This window comes from Daphnia magna, linkage group LG10 (genome assembly GCF_020631705.1).
Source record: "Daphnia magna isolate NIES linkage group LG10, ASM2063170v1.1, whole genome shotgun sequence".
In the NCBI taxonomy this organism is placed as follows: Eukaryota; Metazoa; Arthropoda; class Branchiopoda; order Diplostraca; family Daphniidae; genus Daphnia; species Daphnia magna.
In genome coordinates, this window is record NC_059191.1 from 3,638,673 (window position 1) to 3,662,750 (window position 24,078).

At 37.2% G+C, this 24,078-nt stretch overlaps 3 protein-coding genes and 5 long non-coding RNA genes across 11 annotated transcripts; 4 read left to right on the forward strand and 4 right to left on the reverse strand.

Moving 5' to 3' along the window:
- The first annotated feature begins 3,337 nt into the window (after positions 1–3,337).
- On the forward strand, positions 3,338–8,903 carry LOC116932783 (histone-lysine N-methyltransferase SETDB1). Of its 3 annotated transcripts, none has more exons than XM_045180475.1 (13): positions 3,338–4,121; positions 4,181–4,521; positions 4,575–4,853; positions 4,976–5,428; positions 5,486–5,711; positions 5,948–6,193; positions 6,256–6,461; positions 6,533–6,614; positions 6,671–6,756; positions 7,435–7,687; positions 7,764–7,999; positions 8,070–8,138; positions 8,690–8,903. In XM_045180475.1, exons 1-13 carry the CDS (start codon positions 3,572–3,574, stop codon positions 8,750–8,752), a joined length of 3,090 nt encoding a protein of 1,029 aa, XP_045036410.1. In that variant the 5' UTR covers positions 3,338–3,571; the 3' UTR covers positions 8,753–8,903. The 3 variants fall into 3 exon arrangements, with proteins under 3 accessions (XP_045036410.1, XP_045036411.1, XP_032796514.1); XM_045180476.1 differs by lacking the exon at positions 8,690–8,903 and adding an exon at positions 8,198–8,373; XM_032940623.2 differs by lacking the exon at positions 8,690–8,903 and having other exon boundaries at positions 3,339–4,121; positions 8,070–8,373.
- On the reverse strand, positions 8,277–9,601 carry LOC116932786. The gene is made up of 2 exons (XR_004399715.2): positions 9,246–9,601; positions 8,277–9,122 (listed from the first exon to the last, which is right to left on the reverse strand). It is a non-coding gene; the product is annotated as an uncharacterized LOC116932786 (long non-coding RNA).
- An 892-nt stretch (positions 9,602–10,493) lies between these two features.
- LOC116932785 (myotrophin) lies at positions 10,494–11,321 on the reverse strand. Its single transcript, XM_032940627.2, has 4 exons — positions 11,160–11,321; positions 10,975–11,085; positions 10,834–10,917; positions 10,494–10,716 (listed from the first exon to the last, which is right to left on the reverse strand). Exons 1-4 carry the CDS (start codon positions 11,226–11,228, stop codon positions 10,630–10,632), a joined length of 351 nt encoding a protein of 116 aa, XP_032796518.2. The 5' UTR covers positions 11,229–11,321; the 3' UTR covers positions 10,494–10,629.
- A 143-nt stretch (positions 11,322–11,464) lies between these two features.
- On the forward strand, positions 11,465–12,573 carry LOC123477096. The gene is made up of 2 exons (XR_006652395.1): positions 11,465–12,138; positions 12,207–12,573. It is a non-coding gene; the product is annotated as an uncharacterized LOC123477096 (long non-coding RNA).
- A 3,455-nt stretch (positions 12,574–16,028) lies between these two features.
- LOC116919578 lies at positions 16,029–16,758 on the forward strand. Its single transcript, XR_004391958.2, has 2 exons — positions 16,029–16,429; positions 16,552–16,758. It is a non-coding gene; the product is annotated as an uncharacterized LOC116919578 (long non-coding RNA).
- LOC116919577 (spliceosome-associated protein CWC15 homolog) lies at positions 16,427–17,437 on the reverse strand. Of its 2 annotated transcripts, none has more exons than XM_045180477.1 (5): positions 17,400–17,437; positions 17,202–17,344; positions 17,006–17,146; positions 16,770–16,932; positions 16,427–16,711 (listed from the first exon to the last, which is right to left on the reverse strand). In XM_045180477.1, exons 2-5 carry the CDS (start codon positions 17,330–17,332, stop codon positions 16,469–16,471), a joined length of 678 nt encoding a protein of 225 aa, XP_045036412.1. In that variant the 5' UTR covers positions 17,333–17,344; positions 17,400–17,437; the 3' UTR covers positions 16,427–16,468. The 2 variants fall into 2 exon arrangements, with proteins under 2 accessions (XP_045036412.1, XP_032781488.2); XM_032925597.2 differs by having other exon boundaries at positions 16,770–16,935.
- A 756-nt stretch (positions 17,438–18,193) lies between these two features.
- LOC123477097 lies at positions 18,194–19,450 on the forward strand. The gene is made up of 2 exons (XR_006652396.1): positions 18,194–18,869; positions 18,934–19,450. It is a non-coding gene; the product is annotated as an uncharacterized LOC123477097 (long non-coding RNA).
- A 1,264-nt stretch (positions 19,451–20,714) lies between these two features.
- On the reverse strand, positions 20,715–21,206 carry LOC123477098. Its single transcript, XR_006652397.1, has 3 exons — positions 21,145–21,206; positions 20,807–21,077; positions 20,715–20,736 (listed from the first exon to the last, which is right to left on the reverse strand). It is a non-coding gene; the product is annotated as an uncharacterized LOC123477098 (long non-coding RNA).
- Positions 21,207–24,078: the final 2,872 nt, after the last annotated feature.

Below are 24,078 nucleotides of genomic sequence, written 5' to 3' on the forward strand. Positions count from 1 at the left end.
TCATGGGTACACAGAAAGGTGGTAGGGTTCGCTCCGACGACACTAGGGGGAATTATTTTCATCGTGAAGCTGCGCATCTTCCCTCCTCTAAATGAAACTTGTTTATTTAGACCTAATATTTTTACCTATGAAGCTATTTTAATTTTGTGTACTGGGATAGAGGGATTACACGAGACACGTTAAACCGCACCGACCTACCTACCTGAAAAATAGCTGATTTTTGGCAAAACAAGGCCGTCGCATGCAACATCATGGATGACTTGGTGGAACGAATCTTTCATGTAAAATTTTTCCGAAAAAAATAATTTTGAACAATTTTCTCAACTTTGACAAATGTAAAAAACATGCCAAGAGAGGCAAAACGCAAGCCTTTGCCTCTCTTGGCATGTTTTTTAAGTCGAGAAAATTGTTCAAAATCATTTTTGAACGGCACTGTTTTGCCAAAAATTTGTTGCGACGAACATCGCATGGAAATGGTCCCTTTTTAAATGTTTGAATATATAGAAATCCGATATCATATGGAAGCGAAACGTTAAAAAAATGAGGTTAGCCAGAAATTAAAAGAAGGGCAGCATAAGCTGCGAAAACTGTCTAAGATGGTCAATTAATGTGTATTAATGTATATTAAGGTGTGTAATACAAAGAGGAATTGATTAAGATTTCCTTTTTTTGTAGTAAATTTTTAAATTTTTAATCCAGAGGAAAACAGCGTGGAAAACGGTCACAAGCGACTACTTTCCCCATTATGTTGACCACGTTTTGGAGGGAATGTTATGACTTATCCGGGTAGTCAACGCCCCTAGCGAGTGCCACAAAATTTGTCAGCGGAAATAGCAGACGAAACACCTAGTACACGACAGTTCGGGGACCTCCAATGTTAGACCATGGTATTACGGAAAGGAAACAGAATGAAAAATAAACAATAAACATCAATAATAACAAACACAAAACAAAAAAATACGGCTCGGGGGTTTTGTGTAGAGGGGGGAAGATGCGTAGCTTCACGATGTAAATAATTCCCCCTAGTGTCGTCGGAGCGAACCCTACCACCTTTCTGTGTACCCATGAAAGACGGTAGGGTTCGCCCCGGCGACCGAGATCAAGTTGAAGTTGAACCAGAGTAATAGAATACTGGTGTAGCCACGCTTATGCCGGGCCCTCCCATTGCCTTTTTGGCCTGAAAGTCTTTGTCCCATAACGAAAGCGCCACAGCGGCTGTGTTGTGAACTTGTGATGTATTACGTTTTCGCTATGTTTTCGCTCATTTTCGTCGTCTGTACTTCAGAAAGTAAACAAAACGTGGCTTAATTAATTAGTGTGAAAAAATGTATGTATAAAGATATGGGTTGTTATAACAATAACAACCCTTAAAACTCAATTCATAGGTGGCAGTTACGGTTATGGGACACTTAAATCGATATCTTGCCTCATTTTCTCACAATCGATACGCGAAATTGGCAACAACTTTTGGGAAAAAATTCGAGAGGGGGAGTTAACATGGCCGTGGCTACACCAGTATTCTATTGCTCTGGTTGAACTGAGAACAGAGTCATAGAACCCTGGTTGGTTCATGACATGGGGGGAATCGTCTGTCGTTGTGCCTTATTTCGGAAATAGCAGTCAGAGCCTCTAGCGGGTGTGTGATAAGTGCACCAATCAGGAAATACGTTTGAAAACTTCAACAGCCAATCACAACAGTGATAAAGGAAACGAACAGAGCAGACGATACCAGAAAAATTGAAGCTCGAATAGAAACACTGAAATGGCCGTTGAATAATTCAATTTCTCTCGATAGATGACTTTGATTCTAGTTTCCACCACTTTGCTCCGCCCCAAAACTGTCGAAATTTTAGACATTCAGACCAACGAAACGCGGTATAGTTTTTTTTTTTTTTTTTTTTTTTTTTTTTTTTAAAAAAAAAAAATAAATAAAAAAAATTTTTTTTTTTTTTTTTTTTTTTTTTTTTTTTTTTTTTTTTTTTTTTTTTTTTTTTTTTTTTTTTTTTAAAATTTTTTTTTTTTTTTTTTTTTTTTTTTTTTTTTTTTTTTTTTTTTTTTAAAATATTTTTAATAAAAAAAATAAAAAAATTTTTTTTTTTTTTTTTTTTTTTTTTTAAAAAAAATTTTTTTTTTAAAAAAATTTTTTTTTTTTTTTTTTTTTTTTTTTTTTTTTTTATTTTTTTTTTTTTTTTTTTTTTTTTTTTTTTTTTTTTTTTTTTTTTTTTTAAAAAAAAAAAAAAAAAAAAAAAAAAAAAAATTTTTTAAAAAAAAATTTTTTTTTTTTTTGAAAAAATTTTTTTTTTTTTTTTTTTTTAAAAGGGATTTCTCTCAGCCTGAACCAACCAGGGTTCTATACTTTAGGGCTCGGCCCCGATCGTTTTCGATCGGGGCGAACCATCGGTTTGCCGGCCAAAAATCACCAAACCGTCGGTTCGGTTTAGACGTTTTTGACTTCGGTGCGGTTCTCGGTATTGGAATTCGGTCAAACCGGTGCGAACCGCCGCCATTTTGAAATTTTTTGAAAATTTGGCGGAAATTTCAAATCAACCAATCAAATCGCGTTGAGCGTAAAGTGGCGCCAATGGTTGCCAGGTGGGACCTGAGTTGAACTTCGAACTTTGACTAATTGACTTAATTGAGTCAGGTCAGGCTGTCAGGCATTGCTGTAATGGCCTAAATTATCAAACATGGCTAGAGATATGTTAAGTATTCCAGCCACTAGTGCAGGCAGTGAGAGAACGTTCAGCACTGGAAAAGATTGTTTTGGAATTGCTAGGACGAGCCTTAAATCCCGAGATTGTTGAAGCCCTCATCTGCTTGCGCTCATTGGTTTAAAGCCGGTTTGATCAACGAATATTGATTCACGTTCCCACAATCTGACTGAATTCGATATTGAAAAAACATTGACGAATGATGATTCAGAAAATTGTTGTAATGATGTTAAGGCAAAAATACAACTGGTTTTTCACACTAAATTCCATACGAATAATCTTAATACTGAATTTTTTGTGTAAATTTTTTTTCTCCACTGTGTAAAACTTGTATGTGTAAACTTGTGTAAACTGTCTAGAAGACCGCGGTGTGACCCGTAAGAACCGCGGTGTGGCCCAGCAAACCAGCTGTAAAACCAGTGGAGAACCGCGGTGCGATCAAGGTTCCCAAATCACCAATTGACCTCCAACTACCGATCCGCACCGGTTTGGCCTTTTTAAAGAAAGGAACCGCGCGGTTCAGCCAAAATCGTACCCGATCGTCGCGGGGCCGAGCCCTAGTTCTATTACTCTGCTGAGAATAGGTTGATTTAATGACGGCAACATTGCCTCACTATGTTTGGCAACATCGTGATTCTAAAATAGCTAGTTTTCTGTCAACCAGTAGATGCAGAACAGTTTTCAGTTCATTTGTGTCTCTGAATTCAGTACAAGTAAAGTAAAAACAAAGTAACTTTGGTCGGGTAAAATAGACTTTCGATTCGGGATTTTTGAGAATCTATTCAGCATTTGTGAATCTCAGTTCCCCCAGTAGTTCTAGCCCTTTTATATGTAATTGAATATGAACCTAGATAATATAAATGGCCTACTCATCTAACAATTCAGAAGCCAAATGCAGTGAAGATTATGATTGTGGTTTAAGTCACAAAGGATCAGATTGTAGACGGCGTAGTGTTAAAAATTTCAGTGTAAATGACTCTGAAGATACCATGAAGCACTCTTCCAGTGGAAATGAGGATAAGCTGGTGAACAAATTACATATGAAAATGTGTTCTAATCCTGATTGCGGAAGCACAGAAAATCTTCAAATAGCCCCGTATTTTGTGTGTGCTTATTTTGGTCTTAAAGTAGAAACACATAGTGTTAGAAGGGTTTGCCAAAGGTGCTTCAGGGATGCTGAGACTCACCAAAATGTTCTACTAAAAATGCTGTATGACCATAAGAGTATAGCCTTGGGCCCAAAGAAACCCAAAAACCAAATGGTTACTATTGATGATGAAGACTATTCAGAAGAATCTATAGAAAGCCTTGAAGAAGTGGAAGTTGAGGGAGATATTGATCAGTTTGTTGATCATTTAATGGAGAAGTACAGATTCAAACAACAAGTTGATGCTTCATACAAGCATTTGGGTAATATATGCTAATTGAAATGTTTATTGTGCTGTAAATTTTTTTAACCATTATCATAGAGCAAAGGTGGAGCAAAAGTAAAGATAAGATGGCAGAAATAGATGTGTCCCATTCAAAACTAGAGAAGCATTTGGATGCATTGCGAAAGGAACTCTATTCTTCGCACGAGCCAAAAGTTTTCCTTGTTGACTCTATTGACGTTGACACACAAGGAAATGTGACGAAACATAATAACACAACCGTTACATCTGAGGCTATGTTGTCGTCATCATCCACCTGCAAACAAATCACCCTTCCACCCTGTGGCATGTTTATCCATGTACCGATTAAAGTGAATCAACCTATCTTTGCGATGAGATCTTCGCTTTTGGCCCCATGGGGAAAAGGACGAGTGATAAGGGTAAACTTCAGTTTTTCTTTTTCATTTCTCCAATGAATTTACTCAATACTTAGGTCAAAGAGAATCCGGAAACACTGTACGTTATCCGTTTCGACACGGGTGGTAAACCACGAACATTCCCTTTGAAATATCTCGCATACGCTGAGCCAAGCCCAGTCCAATTAACCGTGGGGTCACGGGTCATCGCACAATATGTCGAAGACAAAGATGGGAAACTGAAACCCTCTTCGTATTATGCTGGAGTAGTGGCAGAAGCACCCAAAACACTGAACCAGTATCGGTACCTGATATTTTTCGATGATGGATATGCACAGTACTGCACACATGAGCAGGTAAACTTGCTGTAATTTTAGGTTATGTAGGTAATTTTACATTTTAACCACATTATTTTTGTAGGTATTTTCCCTTTCTTTCATTTAACCTGATATGATTCAAAACTAAAGATGTCCAATAGGTTACCATGGTGTGCCATTCTTCAAGAGACGTTTGGCAAGACATACACATGAACTCTCGTTCGTTTGTGTCGAATTACCTTAAACAATACCCTGAACGTGCTATGGTTAAACTGCAACGTGGCCAAACGGTCAAAACGGAATTGAACGGAAATTGGTTTCAAGGGCGAGTTGAAATGGTTGATGCATCGTTAGCTAACATTTATTTTGCCTCTGAAAATCGATTTGAGTGGATATATAGAGGTTCAACTCGTCTCCATCCTCTCTTCGATTTGTTAGCCAACGCAGAAGCCAGAAAAAGTCAAGGAGCCACAAGACCTACGCATAATATGGCTCTCGTCCATAAGAAAAAAAATGCTCCTTATGTTGAATATACTCGTGGAGATGTAGACCGATCTCCGTTGAATAGCTCGGTTTCTATATCATTGCCTTCTTCGTCTTCTTCGTCAAGAGAGGTAATATTCAAATTGAAAATTCTGGCATATTTATTCCTCTGTCTATTTTCCACTTAGAATGTGGTTCGAGCGGTCGCCCGTAAAAGCACCTCCAAGATTTTAAAACCACTTTCCGTTTCACCCTCCATATCCCTCCGTGGGGACGATGTAACAGTGAATGCCGAGCACAAGGGACGATTTAGAGCCCGACCTAACGAAACTTATCAGCATGTAGATTTTGAGCCCCATCAGTGCAGTAGCAAGTGTGTGGAAGATTATCCTTACGCCGATGGAGACAAAAAAAGTGACTTTTTTCTACCTTATTGAAGCATAATCTTGTACATCTAAATTGCTTTAATGAAACTATTTTTTTTTTAATGTTTTCATAAACTTTTAATTACCAAATAGTAAAATTGAGAAGTGGAAAGTTAAGGTTAGCCCCTACTAAAAAAAAATTATGAAACCGGGACCTTTCATCATACAGGATTTCGATCCGCATATATTGCATAAAAAACTGTTTCTGCATTTGAATCCATTTAGATCTCAATCCCCTTTCGATTCCCATGTCCTGTGGTTGGTCTCGGGAAGTGACAAAACAGCGACACGGAGAACGCCTGAGTATCATTTATCGTGCTCCTTGCGGCCGTCGTATGCGGAACATGGATGAAGTACATCGCTACCTTCGTTTGACTGAGAGTCAACTTGGGGTCGATCTGTTTTGCTTCGATAATTTTGTACATTGCTTTACTGAATTTGAGCCAGAAGTTGTCTATAGCAAAATCAATGGTATGAACAAATATTTATCGAATCAAATTTCTTTGCTTAACCAACTAGATCTTTAATGTTAGACATAACGTATGGCAAGGAAAATGTTCGCGTGTCCTGTGTTAATTCCATTGATCGCAGTAATCCTGAATATGTCGAGTACAGCACGGAGCGGATACCTCGAGAGGATGTAAATCTTAACTTGGATCCCAACTTCCTCGTTTGTTGTGATTGCACAGACGATTGTCAGAATAAGGAAAAGTGTCAGTGTTGGCAACTGACATTAACGGTATAGAACATTCGTGATTCTCTTTAATTCTCCAACTCTTAATCCCGTTCTCCCTTTTCTCTTCCAAACAGGCTACTAGTTGGGGACCTAGTGGAAAAATTGATCCAAATGCTGGATATCAATATCGCCGGCTTATGCAGAATGTAGTCACTGGTATATAAGCTAATGGTTTTCACTGTAACGGACGTTTTAAACTTGTTCATTTTCAGGTGTGTACGAATGTAATTCTCGGTGCTCGTGTCGTAAAACTTGCATCAATAGGGTGGCACAGAGGCCATTGCATTTGCGTTTACAGGTAAAATTTGCTGCTTTTCGTAATAGAGGTCGTTGCTTGAATAAGGGATTTAGTGTAAATAAAAATGGGTCGACTCAGTTTTTCACGCTGATTCGCGTGGTATTTTTTATTTATTTTTAAAATTCACCTAAGTGTGTTTAATTTCTTCGTTAAAGTTGGAATAAGCTCCTCCTATTTTAAAAGCGACTCTCGACCATGTTTTGTGGGCGGTCCCTAATTTCAGATGAATTTGCAGACGACACTCGTCCGAGATCAGAAATTATGGTTTTTGTCTGAGACACTCTCCGAAACCGAGTGTGAGTTGCGTGTCGTCTGCAAATTCATCAGAAATTAAGGACCGCCCACAAAACATGTTGGAGAGTCAATTTTAAAATAGGAGCTTATACCAAATTTAACGAAGAAATTAACACACTTAGGATATTTTTTAAATAAATAAAAAATACCACGTGTATCAGCGTGTAAAACTGAGTCGACCCAAATTTATTTAAACTAAATCCCTTATTCATGTAACGATCCTATTGGAAATAAAGGTGTGCAAATATAATTTTTTTTTAATTCTTGTTATTTGTTTAAGAATTAATTTTTTTTTGTTTGTTTCCTTTTTTTTTTTTTGTCTCTTTTTTTCATTATTTATTTATGTATTTATTTATTATATGTCTGTATGATTTTTTTTTTTAGTTGTTTCGGACAGAGAGGCGAGGTTGGGGCATCCGTTGCCTGGATGACATCCCTAAAGGTCAATTTATTTGCGTCTATGCGGGACAACTACTAACGGAGCAAGAAGCCAATGTTGACGGAAAACAATTCGGCGATGAATATTTGGCTGAATTGGACCTTATTGAAAGCATAGAACAAGCTAAAGACGGCTACGAAAGTGAGGTTGATATCGATATCGACTATTGCAGTGATATTTCCCAATCTTCCAGTAGTGGTGAGATCTGTGGTTCATGTTACTTAGTCTGCCTGGTTTTATACAAACTTTTGTTTTATTCGTCGTTGTTGAGAAGGCAATTCGGTTGATTCTTCGGATATTTCCGAATCGAAAAGTTCGGTGCCAGCGGAAAACGGGATCAACGATTCAGCGTGTCGTGAAGCAATATCACCTCCCTCGCTGCCGTCGACAGTTGCCAGTTTGATAAAGAAGGATGATTGTCAAAAAAAGACACGTGAACTCTATGGCCCTAATGAACATTGTTACGTAATGGATGCCAAAAGCACCGGCAACATTGGAAGATATCTAAACGTATAAACGATCGGCAAAGTTGCATATCATTCAAATCAGCCTTAATATTATTTCTTCTTTTTTTATCCAGCATTGCTGTAAGCCAAACGTGTTCGTCCAGAATGTCTTCGTCGATACCCAAGATTTGCGATTTCCATGGGTAGGATTTTTTGCACACGCTTTTATTCGTGCTGGCACTGAGCTTACGTGGGATTACAGTTATCAGGTTGACAGCGTGCCAGATAAAAAGTTATTCTGTCATTGTGGAGCAAAAGAATGCCGGGGAAGGTTACTCTGATTTCGCCGTCTTTGTCATTCAAAGTTTTTTTTTTCTTGTTCAAATAATGCTCTAAGATGTCGTCCATCTTTAATGGAAATAAATCACTTTAAGTGCATTATTATTCTGATTGGTGGATCATACTACTTTTGTCAGGGGGAGTTCCATTTACAATGCATTTTCGTAGGTAGCCAGTAAACAATACGGGAGAGAAAGATAAAACTTGAATTGAATTTCTAGCTTGTTCTCCATGCTAAATCATATGATGAATCCAGACGTTGTCATCATTACGTATTTTAATAATGTTTTTGCAAGTTTTTGAATTTTTATTCATGTAATAATACAATGCCTTTTATATTTCTTAAATATGTTTTTATTTGCTTTTTTGTCTTATTGTTTAACTAAGCGATGTTTATTTTAATTGGTATTTTTAGAGACAGTATCAATTGACGCCCCAATTCAGCCTAGCAAAAAAGAGAAAGGGAAAGATTCTGTAGCGGGAATTCACAATGGAGTTACAGGATGGTAGAAGACAAATCACGGTAAAAGGACGATGGAAAAAGCAACTGACGAGTGACGACTACATTCCTGATCGATGAAAGGAAACCAATCGTTTTTCACTGCTCCGAATATTGTTGAGCAACTTGATTGTTGATGACGATAGTGCAAAGGATACGATCGGTGTACCGAAGAAGACTGTTGGTAGTGTTGGGTTGAGTAACAGTCATCCGTAATGTTGTACTTAAGTCCCAGAAGATATGTCTAAACTGCCTTATCATCACTCGAAAAGTTGTGTTTGACTAATGTTACGTGGTGATCCAATATGAGTTGGCAGTAGTTCACTGAAATAATCGCGCTCTGAATTTCCTGCTCAGTGTTTCAAAGTGAGCGGGAAAATAATTTAGATTTACTCGATGAAATTTGTGAACACGCTTTTTACCCATGACCCCCATAAGGATTCAACTACAACTTTTCGTTTCCACTAGATACCTGAATTCAAGCCTTGGTTTGGATCTACGACTGGCAGCTGACACCCATGTTGTACTCGACCCACTCACTGATAAGCCTTAGACAGGAAATAACGAAATATTCGAACGAAAAAATCACTGAGGGGAAAAAAGAAGGTTGACCCCTTTTAATGCAACCAACAAACGCAGTCGTAACCAGCTGAGTAATTGAATGAAAGCTGGGACCTGTAACCTCTCATCTTCTGTAACATAATTCCTATTTTGCATGCATAACTAAGGTATCTCGCTAAAAACACACAGCCTCAACCCATAGTAACCTATACACCGCAGCGACGGAGAATAAAGGCCTACAATTAATTGACTCACCTGCAACAACCGACAGTCGTTGTTAAAGGGGAGTCGGTTGAAACGACGACATTCTTACACCAGCCGCCTTACGCGTGATCATCTTTAACCAACTGGATCTCTCCAGAACATATTTCTACCTGTTTGCTGCATTCAAAAATGTTCTTGTGCCTGCACCGCATTCGCGCTGACGTTCACTTTTTCCTTAGATCAAGATCCCAATGCCTAAATGACTCGAAAATCAAAAAGAATTTTCACTAATACCTTCTTCAAGCACGAGATAAGTGGCCTGTCCGAACTGGCAGCACAGTTCGGGAGTGGTTTTAACACCGGGCTATTACAACCTGAATTGATTTATTGAACTCACACTTCCGCCGACAATTCGTGTGACTTTAAACTATAATTATTTTCTCTCCATGATTCACCCGAGCGTAAGATCGGTATCCTTAATGTCGCTTTCAATCCGACTTATTATTTCAGTAAAGGTAGGATGAATTTATATTACATTCCTTTACGCTTTCCATTACAGACCAACCGGGATCCGATAGGGCGTTCAAGAGAACGAAGTTTTGGGAATTTATGCTTACTTCTGGCGTTCTGTGCATACAGTTTCTTATTGAGTTGTAATAGAACAAGAAGACTTTTTGTATTTAAAGAAATACAGTAGAACAAGTATCAATTAGACACAGAATAAGGACTAAATTAATATTATGGAACAGAAAAGAAACATGCCACGTGACCTCAGTTACAATCAATTTCCGGGAGTCGGCCTAGAATCGTTTAGATTTTTAGATGCTATTTATTGTTGAATTTTGCGATAAGTTTCTTATTTTGTCATTTATGTTATTTGAACCATCATTGCTTCCAGAGACAAAAATGAATTTTGAACATAGTTGCAATGGCTGATACCAAAGATGTACCAAAATACTGACAAGTTGGTGTATTTTCATAATTAAAACATTTGATCTCTTACAACAACTTTCCTCTAGCAGAAAGGAAATGAATATGAAAAATTACAAGAATTGAAATGAGGAAAGTGTTTTGCATGCCCTTTAATTTCCTTATTTCAGCAGTGCTTTAATTTCATCCTTTTTTGCAGCATCATAATATGATGTTCCATCTGGAGATACTCCTTTAACCAAGGCACCCTAAACATATAAGTAAATAATTCTAGCATTTGCACATTCATTTGGCATACTGTGAAAACTCCAACATGGAAAAAGTAGGTTACCTATCAAAATAGCATTAAAAAAAACATTGTTTACCTTGCTTACTAAGACTTTAACACACTCTGTGTGTCCTTCCCAAATAGCCGCTAACAATGCTGATATTCCATATGAGTCCTTTGCCTTTAAAATATGATTATAATGAGGAATGTTACCAAATGATGAAGTTTTTTCACCTACATTTGGATCAGCTCCTTTCGAAATCAGGTAATTGACAATGGCATGATGTCCGTAATCGGCAGCATGCAAAATAAGTGGTCTCCCATTTACATCAAGGTTCACATCTATGCCCTACAACAGAACAAAGAAGAAGTAAAAATCAAACAATGTTTTAATTCCTGAAGCAATCATGCGTTTTCGCCTACCTTATTTTCAATTTCGTGCTTTACAGAATCTAATTCCCCATTCTTAATATCCCAGACTAAAGCGCTCATTTTATGACAGCTGAAGTGAAAGACAAACCAGGAGGCCAATTTGATACAAATAAAAACTAAAGCCTGTGTTACCGCGTTTATTGGAACGCACAGTTCCTAAAACGCGGAAATATAAGTCCGTTAGTTCTCTACTAAATCCTGAAATTCAGTGCGGAACCAACCAACTAAAGGCGTTAACTAAAATATTGATCACGGGATGCGGAAACATGTTACATGTACTGTACAGTGTACAGTATCAACTTGATATCAGCCAACGCGTCGTACCGTTAGGACGAATGTGACCACCACTTCGTCGTACCGTTACGTCGCGTCTTTCAATGTGCTACCCTCAGTGGCACAATTTTAGTCATAGGACCCTATGCTGTTACCAGAGTCATAGAACCCTGGTAGGTTCTATGACTCTGCCGTTACATGGCACACGGGGCACAGCCTTAATTTGTTTTCTTTCCCATGGTTTCGACGACAGCTTCTCAGCTGTTTTGTTTACTTTTTTAAAACTTATTTTGTGTTTTTAGTTTATTGTTTATTTGCTACAATGTAAGTTTTATTGAAGCTAGATTAAAATGTGTGTTTATTTTATGACAAAATGTATGTATTTCACTCCTGGTAGGAAATAATAAATGTTAAATGAGAAAAACTTTTGTATTTCACTTCCACGAGGAATCCTCTATTTGGTAATGTAACATTTTTGTAAATAACTAATCAATTCAATTAATTCTTTGACAGGAACTCACGTTTATTTAGTTATAATTAGAGGCATTAATTTCTAATAGTGTTATTTAAGGTTCAGCTATATACATATGTTAAGCGTGTTGGCATCGTTTCCAACACACGAAAAAAATTCTCCACTATGGTGAAAAATATCAACTTTGGTACCACTAGAAAATAAATCAATACATTAAACAATCAGGTAACTTAATTATAATACATTCAAATTGGTAAAGTCTTCATACTAGCCTTTTCATTTTTATTTTTCAGATGTTGGGATTTTAAATCACATGAGTTCGAAGGACTACAGAACTCCCTAAAAGAAAACTTTCCAAGTTCAAATTATAAAACAATTAACATTTTCTTTTAAACTAATGAATTATTTAATGCCTCTAGGTAGTTTAGGAATAAATTTATTTCAAATGTGTGTTTTTGTTTGGAACTGTTGTATGTTGTATGGTAGCCGGAGAAATAGGACCCCGACAAATAGGACCCGGAGAAATAGGACCCAAAAAAAGGCCATGGAGAAATAGGACCCGGTGAAATAGGAAAGATAAAGGATGAGTGAAAAAGGCTATCTTTTCCATGTATTTGATTGAAAAATGTTGAAAAGAAAAAAAATTGCTTCAACATGAAAGTTTTTTTCCTTATTATCCCACCAGCGCAATACTTGACCCAAGTGAGAAAACGCAAAAAAATTTTCATGTTGAAGCAATTTTTTTCTTTTCATAATTTTTCAATAAAAATACATGTAAAATATAGCTCTTTTCAAAGGCTATCGACTGATATTTGTGTTTTTTACATGCATGTAATATTTTAGCCGTAATTAATTTTTTTATTTTAAAATTTTTTGCGGGGGGAGGGAAAAAGAACCAAAACTGTCAAACTTTGGGCACATCGTTTGGGTCTTAATATACGCCAAATCAATAAAGTAATACATAATTAAGATACCTTAAAACATTTAGCATGTTTTGGTGTAAAAATTTACTAAGATAGTTATAGTTTTGGTACTATAAATTACAATAATAGTAACCCCTTCCTTACACCCATTATGGCGGCTATTTTGATTGCGCGCCTATTTCAGATATAAATGCAATCTACAATTAACTAGCAAAGCAAACTATTTGAAACGAAATAATGTGCTTATTCGTATTCGTTTACAAAACGAATCAAGTTTTTCCTTATTCGACAGAACACTGATTTTGGGGGTGTTTTTCAACGAGGTAGCAGTTGCGAGCGCCAGATGGTGTTTTGTAACCCTTGTTTTTTGTCTGATTGGCTCTCGATAGGTTTAGGTAACGCCTATCCGTCATCAGTATTCAACTACAGTGCCGGTCCAGTTATAGAACCGCCTAGCTATGGAACCGGCTCGGTTATCGAACCGATTTTTCTTTGCCGTGTTTCAGCGCCACCGTTGGCCGTATTAGGAACTATTTCGATTTTCTAAGGCGGGAATGAATGGGTTTTGCCTTTTAAAACATGCAAAAAAATATTACTGTAATGGGTTTTATCTTTTTAGGCAATGTTGTACATCGGTTTAATGACCCAACTAATAATAATAGGCGTTAAAGTTATTCATACCAAATACAATAATAATAATAGGCGGTAAAGTTATTCATACCAAATACAATAGAATACAATAGCTTCCACTATTCATTCTTATCTTCTAGCACCTTGTTCCATTCCAGTCCTTCTACCAACTCTAATTTCTTTTTCCTTCTGGTATAACAACAGTTCTTCTAGTTCATCAAACCACTTCCTCTGTGAATGGTCCCCCACCAATGAAGATACACTAGTATCTCACCATTCATAGCCATAGACTATATTACACATATACTGTATTAAAAATCTTTTTAAGTTAGTCATAGCAGCGGTTCGAACACGGGACTCTAGATCTATAGCGAACAGCATTACCACTCTGCTGTGTGCCCTTACATTCTAAGACCGTCAAAGTTTGAGGGATGAAAGAACCGACGATAGGTGGCACTAAGATCGGGTGCTTGGTTATAGAACCATTCAGTTATAGAACCGCGCACAGGCCGGTTCTATAACTGGACCGGCACTGTACAGGCCTTAAACATTAAGTAGGTCTTGCTCGTGGTCGTGGTTACCAATTTGCATTGCCCCCCGGCAATGTGCTGTTTCGCACAGCGTTCCGCGTTTTAGTCGCTATTCGTTTTTTTGTTCGTTTCGCGTTTTAGGAACCAACTTGGTCTCCGCGAGACGGTCTCGAAGGGTCGAGACCGTCACCCGTACACCCAGTGGGACTATCCCGGCCCTCTGATTGGCTCTCTTCACCCTTACATCCTTCTATGTCTTTCTGCTTTCCGCTCCACATTTTCCTGATGTACACAGTGTGTTTTTCGTGGGGGTGCCGCTTTGATTTGTTTGTTGCTTTCGTGTATTTTTATTATTTACATTTATTGTTTGTTCTTTATTAAGTTTTACAAATACAATATTTTTACTTACATTAATTGTTTTTTCATTTTATATAATAGATTGAATTAATTACCGGTGTGTTTTCTTAAATTAGTGTAAATTGTCATCCCATTTTGGTTGGGGGTTCCAAACCGACTTGTAATGATCGGGAAACTATAAGCCAAAACTTAAAAACTTATAGGAATGGATATATCTGGATAAGATCTGTCCATTTCTGCAAAAACATTTAAAAACTACTTTTGGAAGAGTAACCCGATTTGCCATTTTTCCGGTAGGTCGGTGCGGTTTAGCGGGTATCTTGTAATCCCCACCCCGAATAATACTTAATATTTAAATAATTTTTGCGGGAAAACTATAAGACCAAAATTAAAAAATTTTACAGAAATGGATAGCCCCTTATCAAGAGCTATCCATTTCTATAAAATAATTAAGACAATTTTCATAAACAAAAAAATTTTGGGCAAGAACTTTTTTTGGTTTTTGCGCTCTAGAGAATACTCGATCCTATAGACTTAAGTAATAATTTTCATTGTTTTGAAACTTTTAGTGTATGAATATTTTCATAAATTATAGGAAATAGATAGCCCTTATCAAGAGCATCCATTTATATAAAATTTATTATTTTGCCTATAGTTTCCCCAAAAAATTATTTAAATTTCCGTATTACTGGGAGATGAGGGTTAACTTAGACCCGCTAAACTGCACCGACCTACCTGAAAAATGCCGAAGCGGTTTACTTCCCAATAAGGTAAATTTTGAGCAATATTTTTACAGAAATGGATAGATCTTATCAAGATATATCCATTCCTAAAATTATTAAAAACTTTTGGACTTATAGTTTTCCCGATTGTCCCAAAAAAGGGGTTTAAAACCTTTTTTCCCAACCCGCACCAACCCAGTTGCCCCTGAGAGTTCATTCACAATAATTCTGATGGAAACACACCGATGTTTAATTCATTCCTGTTTTATAAATTGAAAAGCGATTTAATAAAGGTATAAGTAGTGTAATAGCATAAATTAATAAATTAAAAACAAAAACGAACAATAACGAAAAAATATTCATACACAAAAAAGTTAAAAAAAAATTAATATTGTTACTTAAGTCTATTGGATCTAGTATATATATCTAGAGCGCACAAACTACAAACAACGTCTTGTCCAAAATTTATGTGTTTATGAAAATTATGTAAAAATAACAGCTTTTTTGGAGATAAAATATTTTGTATTATATCAGCAAAGAGGTATAGTACACGATTCCAAAAGATTTTGTAATAAAACTAACTACAACTTAATTAAATATATTATTTTTCATTTCCCTCCAAGGCCGAGAGGACAAATACCGCAGGTCGGAATTCAGCCTTGGCAACTCAGCATCCGATCTTGGTCTATATTTAATTTATTCCTGTGCTATAAAATTTAAAACGATATAATGAAGATACAAATAGTTTATTAACAAAATAGTAAGTTAGAAACAATAAATATAAACATAAATAATCATAAATAAATAAACATGAAAAACAAACAAATGAAGGCGGCAGCCCGACTACTCCCCCCCCCCCCCCCCCCCCCCCCGGCCCCCCCCCCCAAGGAGAAGGGGTGGAGGGGCTAAGGGTAGAGAGAGAGAGAGCCAATCAGAGGGCCGGGATAGTCCCACTGGGATGACGGGTGACGGTCTCGACCCTTCGAGACCGTCTCGCGGAGACCAAGTTGTTAGGAACACCCATATTTTGCTACATCTAGGAATAAATGTTAGAAAATGGGAGAAACCGATATCTTTCTATTGACTTTCGAAAACCTTAGAAATGCAGATGTTTAAATATTCCCAGTGTTACGTACAATGAAGAACTAGCTGACTGTACGCTTTTTTTATCGTTAAATATGTTGTCAGGCAGTCTTAATACATTTTCAAAAACCTTGACATACTGTAGCGAGCGATATTACGCATTTGCTAGAATTTTTTGTCAGCCCTGAATAAAGCTGAAACATAGGTAGTTGATTTTTTTAGTTTCTTTACATAGCACTACGATTAATTGGAAATCTCAACACCAGAATATGTAAGTCGGAAATGTATTTTATCAGCACAGAAACTATAATTACTTAATATATTTATCCATGAACTTTTTGTGAAATTCCGAACGAAGGGAATCATTAATAAATGTTATTTCCTTTCGTTCAGGTTCAGCACGGGAACAGTTTTTAAAGACAACATCATCATCCCATCGGCGTTTTACTCGTAAATCAGATTTTTGAGCTTTCCCAGCATAATTTAACAATGGATTACCACTTAAAATATTCTCCATTCTTATCCGTTCTTCTTCTTGTCTGAGTTCCATTTCCTAAACAAGATTAATATAGAAAAAATACACTTAAATGATACATGGTATCACTAAATACTTTTTTGGCCATGTCAGAGGCTCGTTCAGCTTTAATTCTTAACAATTCAGCCATTAACTCAGCCGTATCATCTTCTTCTTCCTCATCAATACTATCATCACTTTCATCTTCAATAGGGTCATCTGTATCTAAGCCATTACTGGTGGAATCAACACGAAATTTTCTGCTGTAACAGGATAGTTAAACATTTAAACCACAATTCCACAATTCCCCCCAAAGAGTTTTCAGTTACTTACTGGGCAGATGTGACTGATGGAACATTCTTTAGTGTTCTATCTTTTCTATCACCTTTATCTTTGTGAAATTTCTCCCGTTCTTCAAGATCTCTCTTCAAATCCTTGTTTCTAATTTCCTCCGATGATCCTTGACCAATATCCCTGTAAAAATTATGTTTTAAAAATATGTTTACCACCCCAACTGTTATTATTTTACCTGTATTTAAGTTTGGTATGAGATGCAAGATCTCGACTGGAATATTGTTTACTCATTGAACTGAGTGATGTTTCTCCCCTACCTTGGCCACCAGTAGCAGGGGCGAACGTGGGTCTTGAAGCCGTCGTCATTTTTAACTAAAACTGATACGGAATGAATTAACACAAGAAAAAAGTATTAGAATCGGACAGCTATTACTGTGTTGATTACTGAATCTTTCCACCGAACTCACTATCAATAAGTTGGCGAGATCACGACTAACTCAAGCCCCCCACAGACACGAACAAACACAAAAAGACGCTATCATCCAGTGTTGCCACGAAATAATTTACTCGAAGACCTAAAAGTCAACCGGTTATTTTTTTTTTTTTTTTTTTATAAATTTTTTAATGCGATAATTTTGCACAAATGGATTGATCTAATCAAGAGCTATCCTTTTTTTTTTTTTTTCAAATATAGACTTTTTTACCGATTTAATTCATTTAGTTCACGATTTATTTTTTTTTTCCGTCAAACCAAACCGACAAAAATATCCAATCGGTTTACTACTCGGAGTACTTTTTTTTAAAATTTTTTTTTTTTTTTTTTTTCCTCTTTTTTTTTTTTTTTTTTTTTTTTTTTTTTTTTTTTTTTTTTTTTTTTTTTTTTTTAAATTTTTTTTTTTTTTTTTTTTTTTGTTTAGGGGGTTTTCCGAGACACGTTAAACCGCACCGACCTACCTACCCAAAAATAGCTCGATCGAGTCATTTAACCCGGTTACACATAATATATCGGGTTTTGGACGAAGCGCGGACCACGACTAACAGGGTTCAAGGCCCTGAACAAAAAACAACAACACAGACTACAAAAGTAAAGACCGATCTATCATAACAAGCCATAAGGCTGAAGAGAAATCCATTAGGCGAACTTGCTTGGCAACACTGCTATCATCGCCATAAGCGCTGAGAGAAATCCATAGGCGATGCTTGGCCGCGGGAGTATACTTTCTGAAATTTTTCTACTTTTTCTAATGTTAGTACTGAATACGTGCTTCACACACACGTATTGGCGGGAATTGTATTTAACTTTACGTCATCAACCGTACACCTAAATTTTTTAGATCCCCTTCCTGTATCCCGTGAATTATTTCAAAATTTTATTCTAATTCTTTGGTATGGTAATAAAATTATACATTTACCCCCTCTTTTCCCTATTTTTCAGATGTGTGAAAAATACATGTGAAAAATAGGGAAAAGAGGGGGTAAAGTCTGTGCTACGAACGTACGAAGTAAAGACAGATATCATCGCCATAAGGCTGAGAGAAATCTGGTAGGCGATGCTCGGTCTTAACCGCTAGGGGCATGGCGTACGTATTAGACAAATTTTTCAGCTTTTTCACATTTTAGTACTGAATACGTGCTTCACACGGCATGCACTCTTTTGGGCGAGTTACCAAAAGGACTCCAGGGTAAACGACTTTTGGTTGCAGGTTTCCGACACTTGGACATCTGGCACACGACGCCAGGACATCTGCCCATCGACTTTAGGACTAGTGGTTCCCGACATTTGGACACACAACAAAATGTTGCTGAACCCAATTAGCAGAATACTCGACCAGTACTCAGCGACGAAAAGACTTCCAGTTAAACGACGAGTGGACTCCCATGCAATCGACGTTCGAACTCCCGGGTAATAGACGTTTGGAATCTTTTTGTTTTTGTTTTCTTTTTTTTTTGTGTTCTTTACGACATAGGAACTCCTCATCCAGCGACAAAAGGACTCCCAATCCAGTGACGCACGGATTTGCTTATTTGTTGCAGCTGAAGGATCGTTAAGAACATAGGTATTTTTAATTGACTATGATTATTGTATAGATATTTGTGCTTACATTTATCGGCTGGATAACTTATTTATTTTTATTATAGAAGGAAAGTTTAATTACAATTATGTAAATATTGTACTCTGAAATGGAACGAACATGGGTAACCATGTTTGTTCCAGTCAGACTTCTTTCCCTTCTTGCATTCTGAAATGGAACGAACATGGGTAACCATGTTTGTTCCACTCAGACTTTTGACCCTTCTTGTATTCTGAAATGGAACGAACATGGGTAACTATGTTTGTTCCAGTCAGACTTCTGACCCTTCTTGTATTCTGAAATGGAACGAATATGGGTAACCATGTTTGTTCCAGTCAGACTTCAGAACACAAACAGATTGTAGTTCAAATGTTAATGTATTAAACAACATAAATACAAAATTCTTCGTTCACGGTTGTACAACTTTTCTGGGTAGATTCACATATGGCAATCACGATCAAACGTAAATTTAAACAGTGCTTGGTTACACTTCGACAGGACATAAGGAAAAAAAAAAATAATAACTTAAAAAATAACACAGGCAAGGAAGCCCCTTAAACAACTGCTTGCCGTCCACGAACTCCAGGCCTTCGCTGGCCAGACATTCTTGCGATTTCACAAAATTCTCGACTAATTCGTAAACAACACTTTGGTTTTCGTTAAAGGACATGTCCAAAAAGTAAATAAAACAATGACACAATTATTGCAAGTGGCTCTAAACTCACGTAATTGTATTCAATTTTTTTACATTACAGTAATAAGAGAATCTATAATCTAGCCGATAAATCCAAGCTATAAATATAAGATAAATATAAGCTAGACAATAATTACAATGAAATATGAAGACCAATCGAATTTAAAATACTTACCGAAAGAAAAAGAGTCCAAACGTCGCTGGCCCGGGAGTTCACTTGTCGTAATCTCGTAAAGGACTTGCTGGGTTCAGCAACATTGATTGTCGCGCCCAAACGTCGGGTACCAGTAGTCCTAACGTCGCTAGACAGATGTCCTCCTGTCGCGAACCGGTCGTCCAAGTGTCGAGTGCCAGAGGTCCAAGTGTCGGAAAACCTGGAGTCCTTTGGGCAACTAGCCCAAAAGTCCCTATCCCCTTCACACACCCGTATAGAGTTGGCTAACGTCCGAAGTTGCCAGTTCGATGAAATTGTGAAAAAAAAATTGGACACGAACTAGTAACAGTTCTTGCATGGCAGCTTACGGAGTTTCGCCCGTTGTAGTTTTAGTTTTAATTTCTTCCATTAAAATTTTCTTCCGTTCCATTCATAATTGGATTACGAAATTCCTTCGTTATCAGGTAATCTTCTAATTTTTATTTGACCTCGAAATAGACTGTACTTTATTTATTATTAATGTTTTTGTAGTCCTACATTTTGTTTGAGTGATCTCTTTCATCTGTCGTCCGCATCTGACAAAGTGTTTTTGTTCTTCTTCGACATGTCTTGGAGGTGTTGTGTTTCTGGTTGTGGTTCCGAAGGAGTACCATTTATATTAAGGAGTATCATTTTCATAACAGGCAGGCCATGTAAGAATTCTTTCGATAACTCTCACCCGGACTGGGCACCTTCACTACACGTCAGAAATTCTGTTTTTGACAGGGTTGTACAGAGAAACATTAGTCGACATTCCAGAAGGCTTGAAAGGGAATCAAGAACATTGGAAAAGAATTCTTACATGGCCTACCTGTTATGAAAATGATATTTAAAACACTGTGATTGATGCAAATGATTATAAACTACATTGATTTACAAACCAGATGCAAAATGACGAGAGCAAACACGAGTGTTGTTGTTTAAGTCACATTCCTTCACGTTAAGTTTTTGAAGCCAAACAATTCTACGATCCCTTTTTTTTTTCTTGCAAAGCAGTTTTTAAACTTTCATTAAATTTTGGAATATGAAATAAAGGTACTCCTTCGGAACCACAACCAGAAAAACAACACCTCCAAGACATGTCGAAGAAGAACAAAAACACTGTCAGATGCGGACGATAGATGAAAGAGATCACTCAAACAAAATGTAGGACTACAAAAAAATTAATAATAAATAAAGTACAGTCTATATCGAGGTCAAATAAAAATTACAAGATTACCTGATAACGAAGGAATTTCGTAATCCAATTATGAATGGAATGGAAGATAATTTCAATGGAAAAAATTAAAACTAAAACTACAACGGGCGAAATTCCGTAAGCCGCCATGCAAGAACTGTTACTAGTTCGTGTCAAATTTTTTTTTCACAATTTCATCGAACTGGCAACTTCGGACGTTAGCCAACTCTATTAGCGGGAATTGTGGTTAACTTTATTTCTTCAATTGTACACCTTAATTTTCTAGATCCCCTTCCGATATCCCGTGAATTATTTCAGAATTTAATTCTGATTTTCGGGTGCGTTTCTAAAAATTCTTATTTATCCCATCTTTTTCACCATCTTTTGGTAGTATACAGCTCATCATGAAACGCTGCATTTCAGACAGCATTTTTCTATCGTTTTTATAGTTTTTCCGCAAAAAATTATTGAAGTTTTACATAAATCAGGGAGGTGGGGGCTACCCGATACCCGTGAAACCGCACCGACCTAGACAAAAATTTTAAATCGGTTTACTATTCTAGTAAAATTTTTTAATGTGATAATTTTGCACAAATGGATAGATCTTATCAAGAGCTATCCATTCCTGTAATTTTTTAAAATATAGAGCTTATAGTTTACCGATTATAATTTATTTAGTTTCACTATCCGTCAAACCACACCGACAAAAATATCCAATCGGTTTACTACTCGGTTAGGTATTTTTTAAGCAAAAATTTAACGGAAGTGGATAGCCCCCATCATCGGCTATCCATTACTGTAAAAAAATTTTGTTTAGACCTAATATTTTTACCTATGAAGCTATTTTAATTTTGTGTACTGGGATAGAGGGATTACCCCAGACACGTTAAACCGCACCGACCTACCTACCTGAAAAATAGCTGATCGGTCATTACTCGGGTAGGTGCTTTTTAAGCGGTTTTCTTTCGTTTAAAATACCCACTTTAAAAGATATGGCTCAGCCTTAACTTAAAAAAGGGTGGGCGAGTGAAGGAAAATAAATAAAACTATAATGTATTGCACAAAACAAGTCAAATAGGGTACACAGTAATGATATCGGATTTTGAAACCGGTTTCACTACCCGAATGCCCATGAGTTGAAATTCATAATTATTACAGTAATTTTAATGAAATTATACAATTTCTTAATTAAGTAATATTCTAATAAATAAAAACTAAATTATAAAGTTAAAAGGTATTGTATTACGGAAAGGAAAAATAAAGAAAAATAAACAATAAACATAAATAATAACAAACACAAAACAAAAAAATAACGGCTCGGGGTTTTTGTGTAGAGGTTGCGCTAGTAAAGCAAATTGAGCTGCCTATCTCTTGCTGCAAATTGAGGCCAGGAACCTGAACCCTACCAGGAGTTGTCGTCATGTTTTGCCTCACAAAGTTCAGGTCCCTGAACGAGATGGAGTTGATAAAAATCTAAAAATCCCTAGATTTCTCCCTAGATCGATGTTGCCATATTTCCTCTTTTACCCCTTTTCTACCGCTCGTCCCCGCGCCAATAGGGGAGCTTTTTAGTCGATCCGGTGCGGGGATAATCTTAATCGGGGAAGTAATTTCGGTGCTCGGTGCGGTGATATCGGTAATCGGTGCCTTCCCCGATTATCAATGAATAGTGATCTAAATTGGCAGTTGCCCTGCGGCCAACAAGAACAAAATGTGACCCTAGTCACGTGATTCTCGTTGGCCTATCAGAACGCAAGGACACTGGTACGACTAACCCCCTATGGCTGAAGTGGTGCTATCGGTGCAGCACCGATTATAGCACCGTTCCGCACCGATAAAAGAAATCCACCGAACTTTTTTTCATTTTTTGAATAGAGCAGTAAAACATCCTGCGTTGCGCGTTTTCCACAAATGCAAAAATCTCATTTGTGTCGAAGTTGGTCTGCTGCGGCTGCAGCGTCTTATGGACAAGATGCCAAGATGCGTTGGCATACTGTTGATAACTCGCAAGGAAGATGAAGAAAAACTGGTTAACGCGAAACCACCAGACACGAGAGATTCCGTCACATCTTACGAAAAATTTAAAGCCTGCTCCTCGGTTTCGAAAGAGTAACAAAAGTTATCGGAGTAAAATTGTCCTTTAATCTGGTGGCAACGTGGGAAAGCGCACGTTGTCGTTCTTTGCACGTTGCAAGGTTTGAAAGGCGGCAGATGATTCACAAATTTCATCAAATACCAACGTTGTGAACTGGTACGTGAGGACTGGAGAATTGCTGCCAAATTTGCGGAAAATGAAGCGTTGAAGTGACTGATGCTTTTTGTCAACACCGATACGATGGTAAAATGAAGTAATATCGGCCGAAAGGGCGACGGAATTTTGGCGCGTTCGAAGTAGGATTGCATCTAGATAAGGAATAGATGGGGTCCACTTAATAGAAAACAGTTGAGAGATACTCCCTTGTAACGAGCAGCGCAGTCGAAAACGACTAAAATCCCTTTATCCGGCTTGTTGTTGTTGACGACGAAGAAATGCGGTAAATGCCAAATAAAACCCACCGGTTGGTCGATTTCTGACCGATCCACAAGGACTACAGTGCCGGAAGCGATGAGATTATCAATCTTTTGTTCGTATTGTTTGGCGAGGCCGCACTTATTCGGGTCAAGAAGGCGACGTTCAAGTCCGTAGAAACGCGAAAGAGCTTGACTTCTGTTGTTGGGAATTCACGGGTGGTTCGGTTTTACTGGCAGCTCGATCTGGTAACAGCATTTTAAGCGCATCATAAACCGATTGATGATTGCTACCATTAGATCGTCTTCGTCGGAAATGGAGTTAGCAGCTGGAGGCTCGGGTGAATTTTTGCATGGCTTTGCTGATTGCGAGTTATCCGAAGCTTCCAAGGCCGACGAGTGGAGTTGTACGTAACCTAAATTTACGCTTCGCTTCTTACTAGGGCCAGTAACGAGACATCGAGGTAT

Excerpts from the sequence above, each read along its gene's own strand:
- LOC116932785 (XM_032940627.2), bottom strand. The coding sequence starts at position 11,228 with ATGAGCGCTTTAGTCTGGGATATTAAGAATGGGGAATTAGATTCTGTA. Across the intron at positions 10,918-10,974 it reads CGAAAGGAGCTGATCCAAAT|GCAAAGGACTCATATGGAAT; the intron begins GTAGGTGAAAAA and ends CATATTTTAAAG. Across the intron at positions 10,717-10,833 it reads TTAAAGTCTTAGTAAGCAAG|GGTGCCTTGGTTAAAGGAGT; the intron begins GTAAACAATGTT and ends TTATATGTTTAG.
- LOC116932783 (XM_032940623.2), top strand. The coding sequence starts at position 3,572 with ATGGCCTACTCATCTAACAATTCAGAAGCCAAATGCAGTGAAGATTAT. Across the intron at positions 4,522-4,574 it reads GAAAAGGACGAGTGATAAGG|GTCAAAGAGAATCCGGAAAC; the intron begins GTAAACTTCAGT and ends CTCAATACTTAG. Across the intron at positions 4,854-4,975 it reads AGTACTGCACACATGAGCAG|GTTACCATGGTGTGCCATTC; the intron begins GTAAACTTGCTG and ends GATGTCCAATAG.
- LOC116919577 (XM_032925597.2), bottom strand. The coding sequence starts at position 17,332 with ATGACGACGGCTTCAAGACCCACGTTCGCCCCTGCTACTGGTGGCCAA. Across the intron at positions 17,147-17,201 it reads CATACCAAACTTAAATACAG|GGATATTGGTCAAGGATCAT; the intron begins GTAAAATAATAA and ends TAATTTTTACAG. Across the intron at positions 16,936-17,005 it reads CCATCAGTCACATCTGCCCA|CAGAAAATTTCGTGTTGATT; the intron begins GTAAGTAACTGA and ends ATCCTGTTACAG.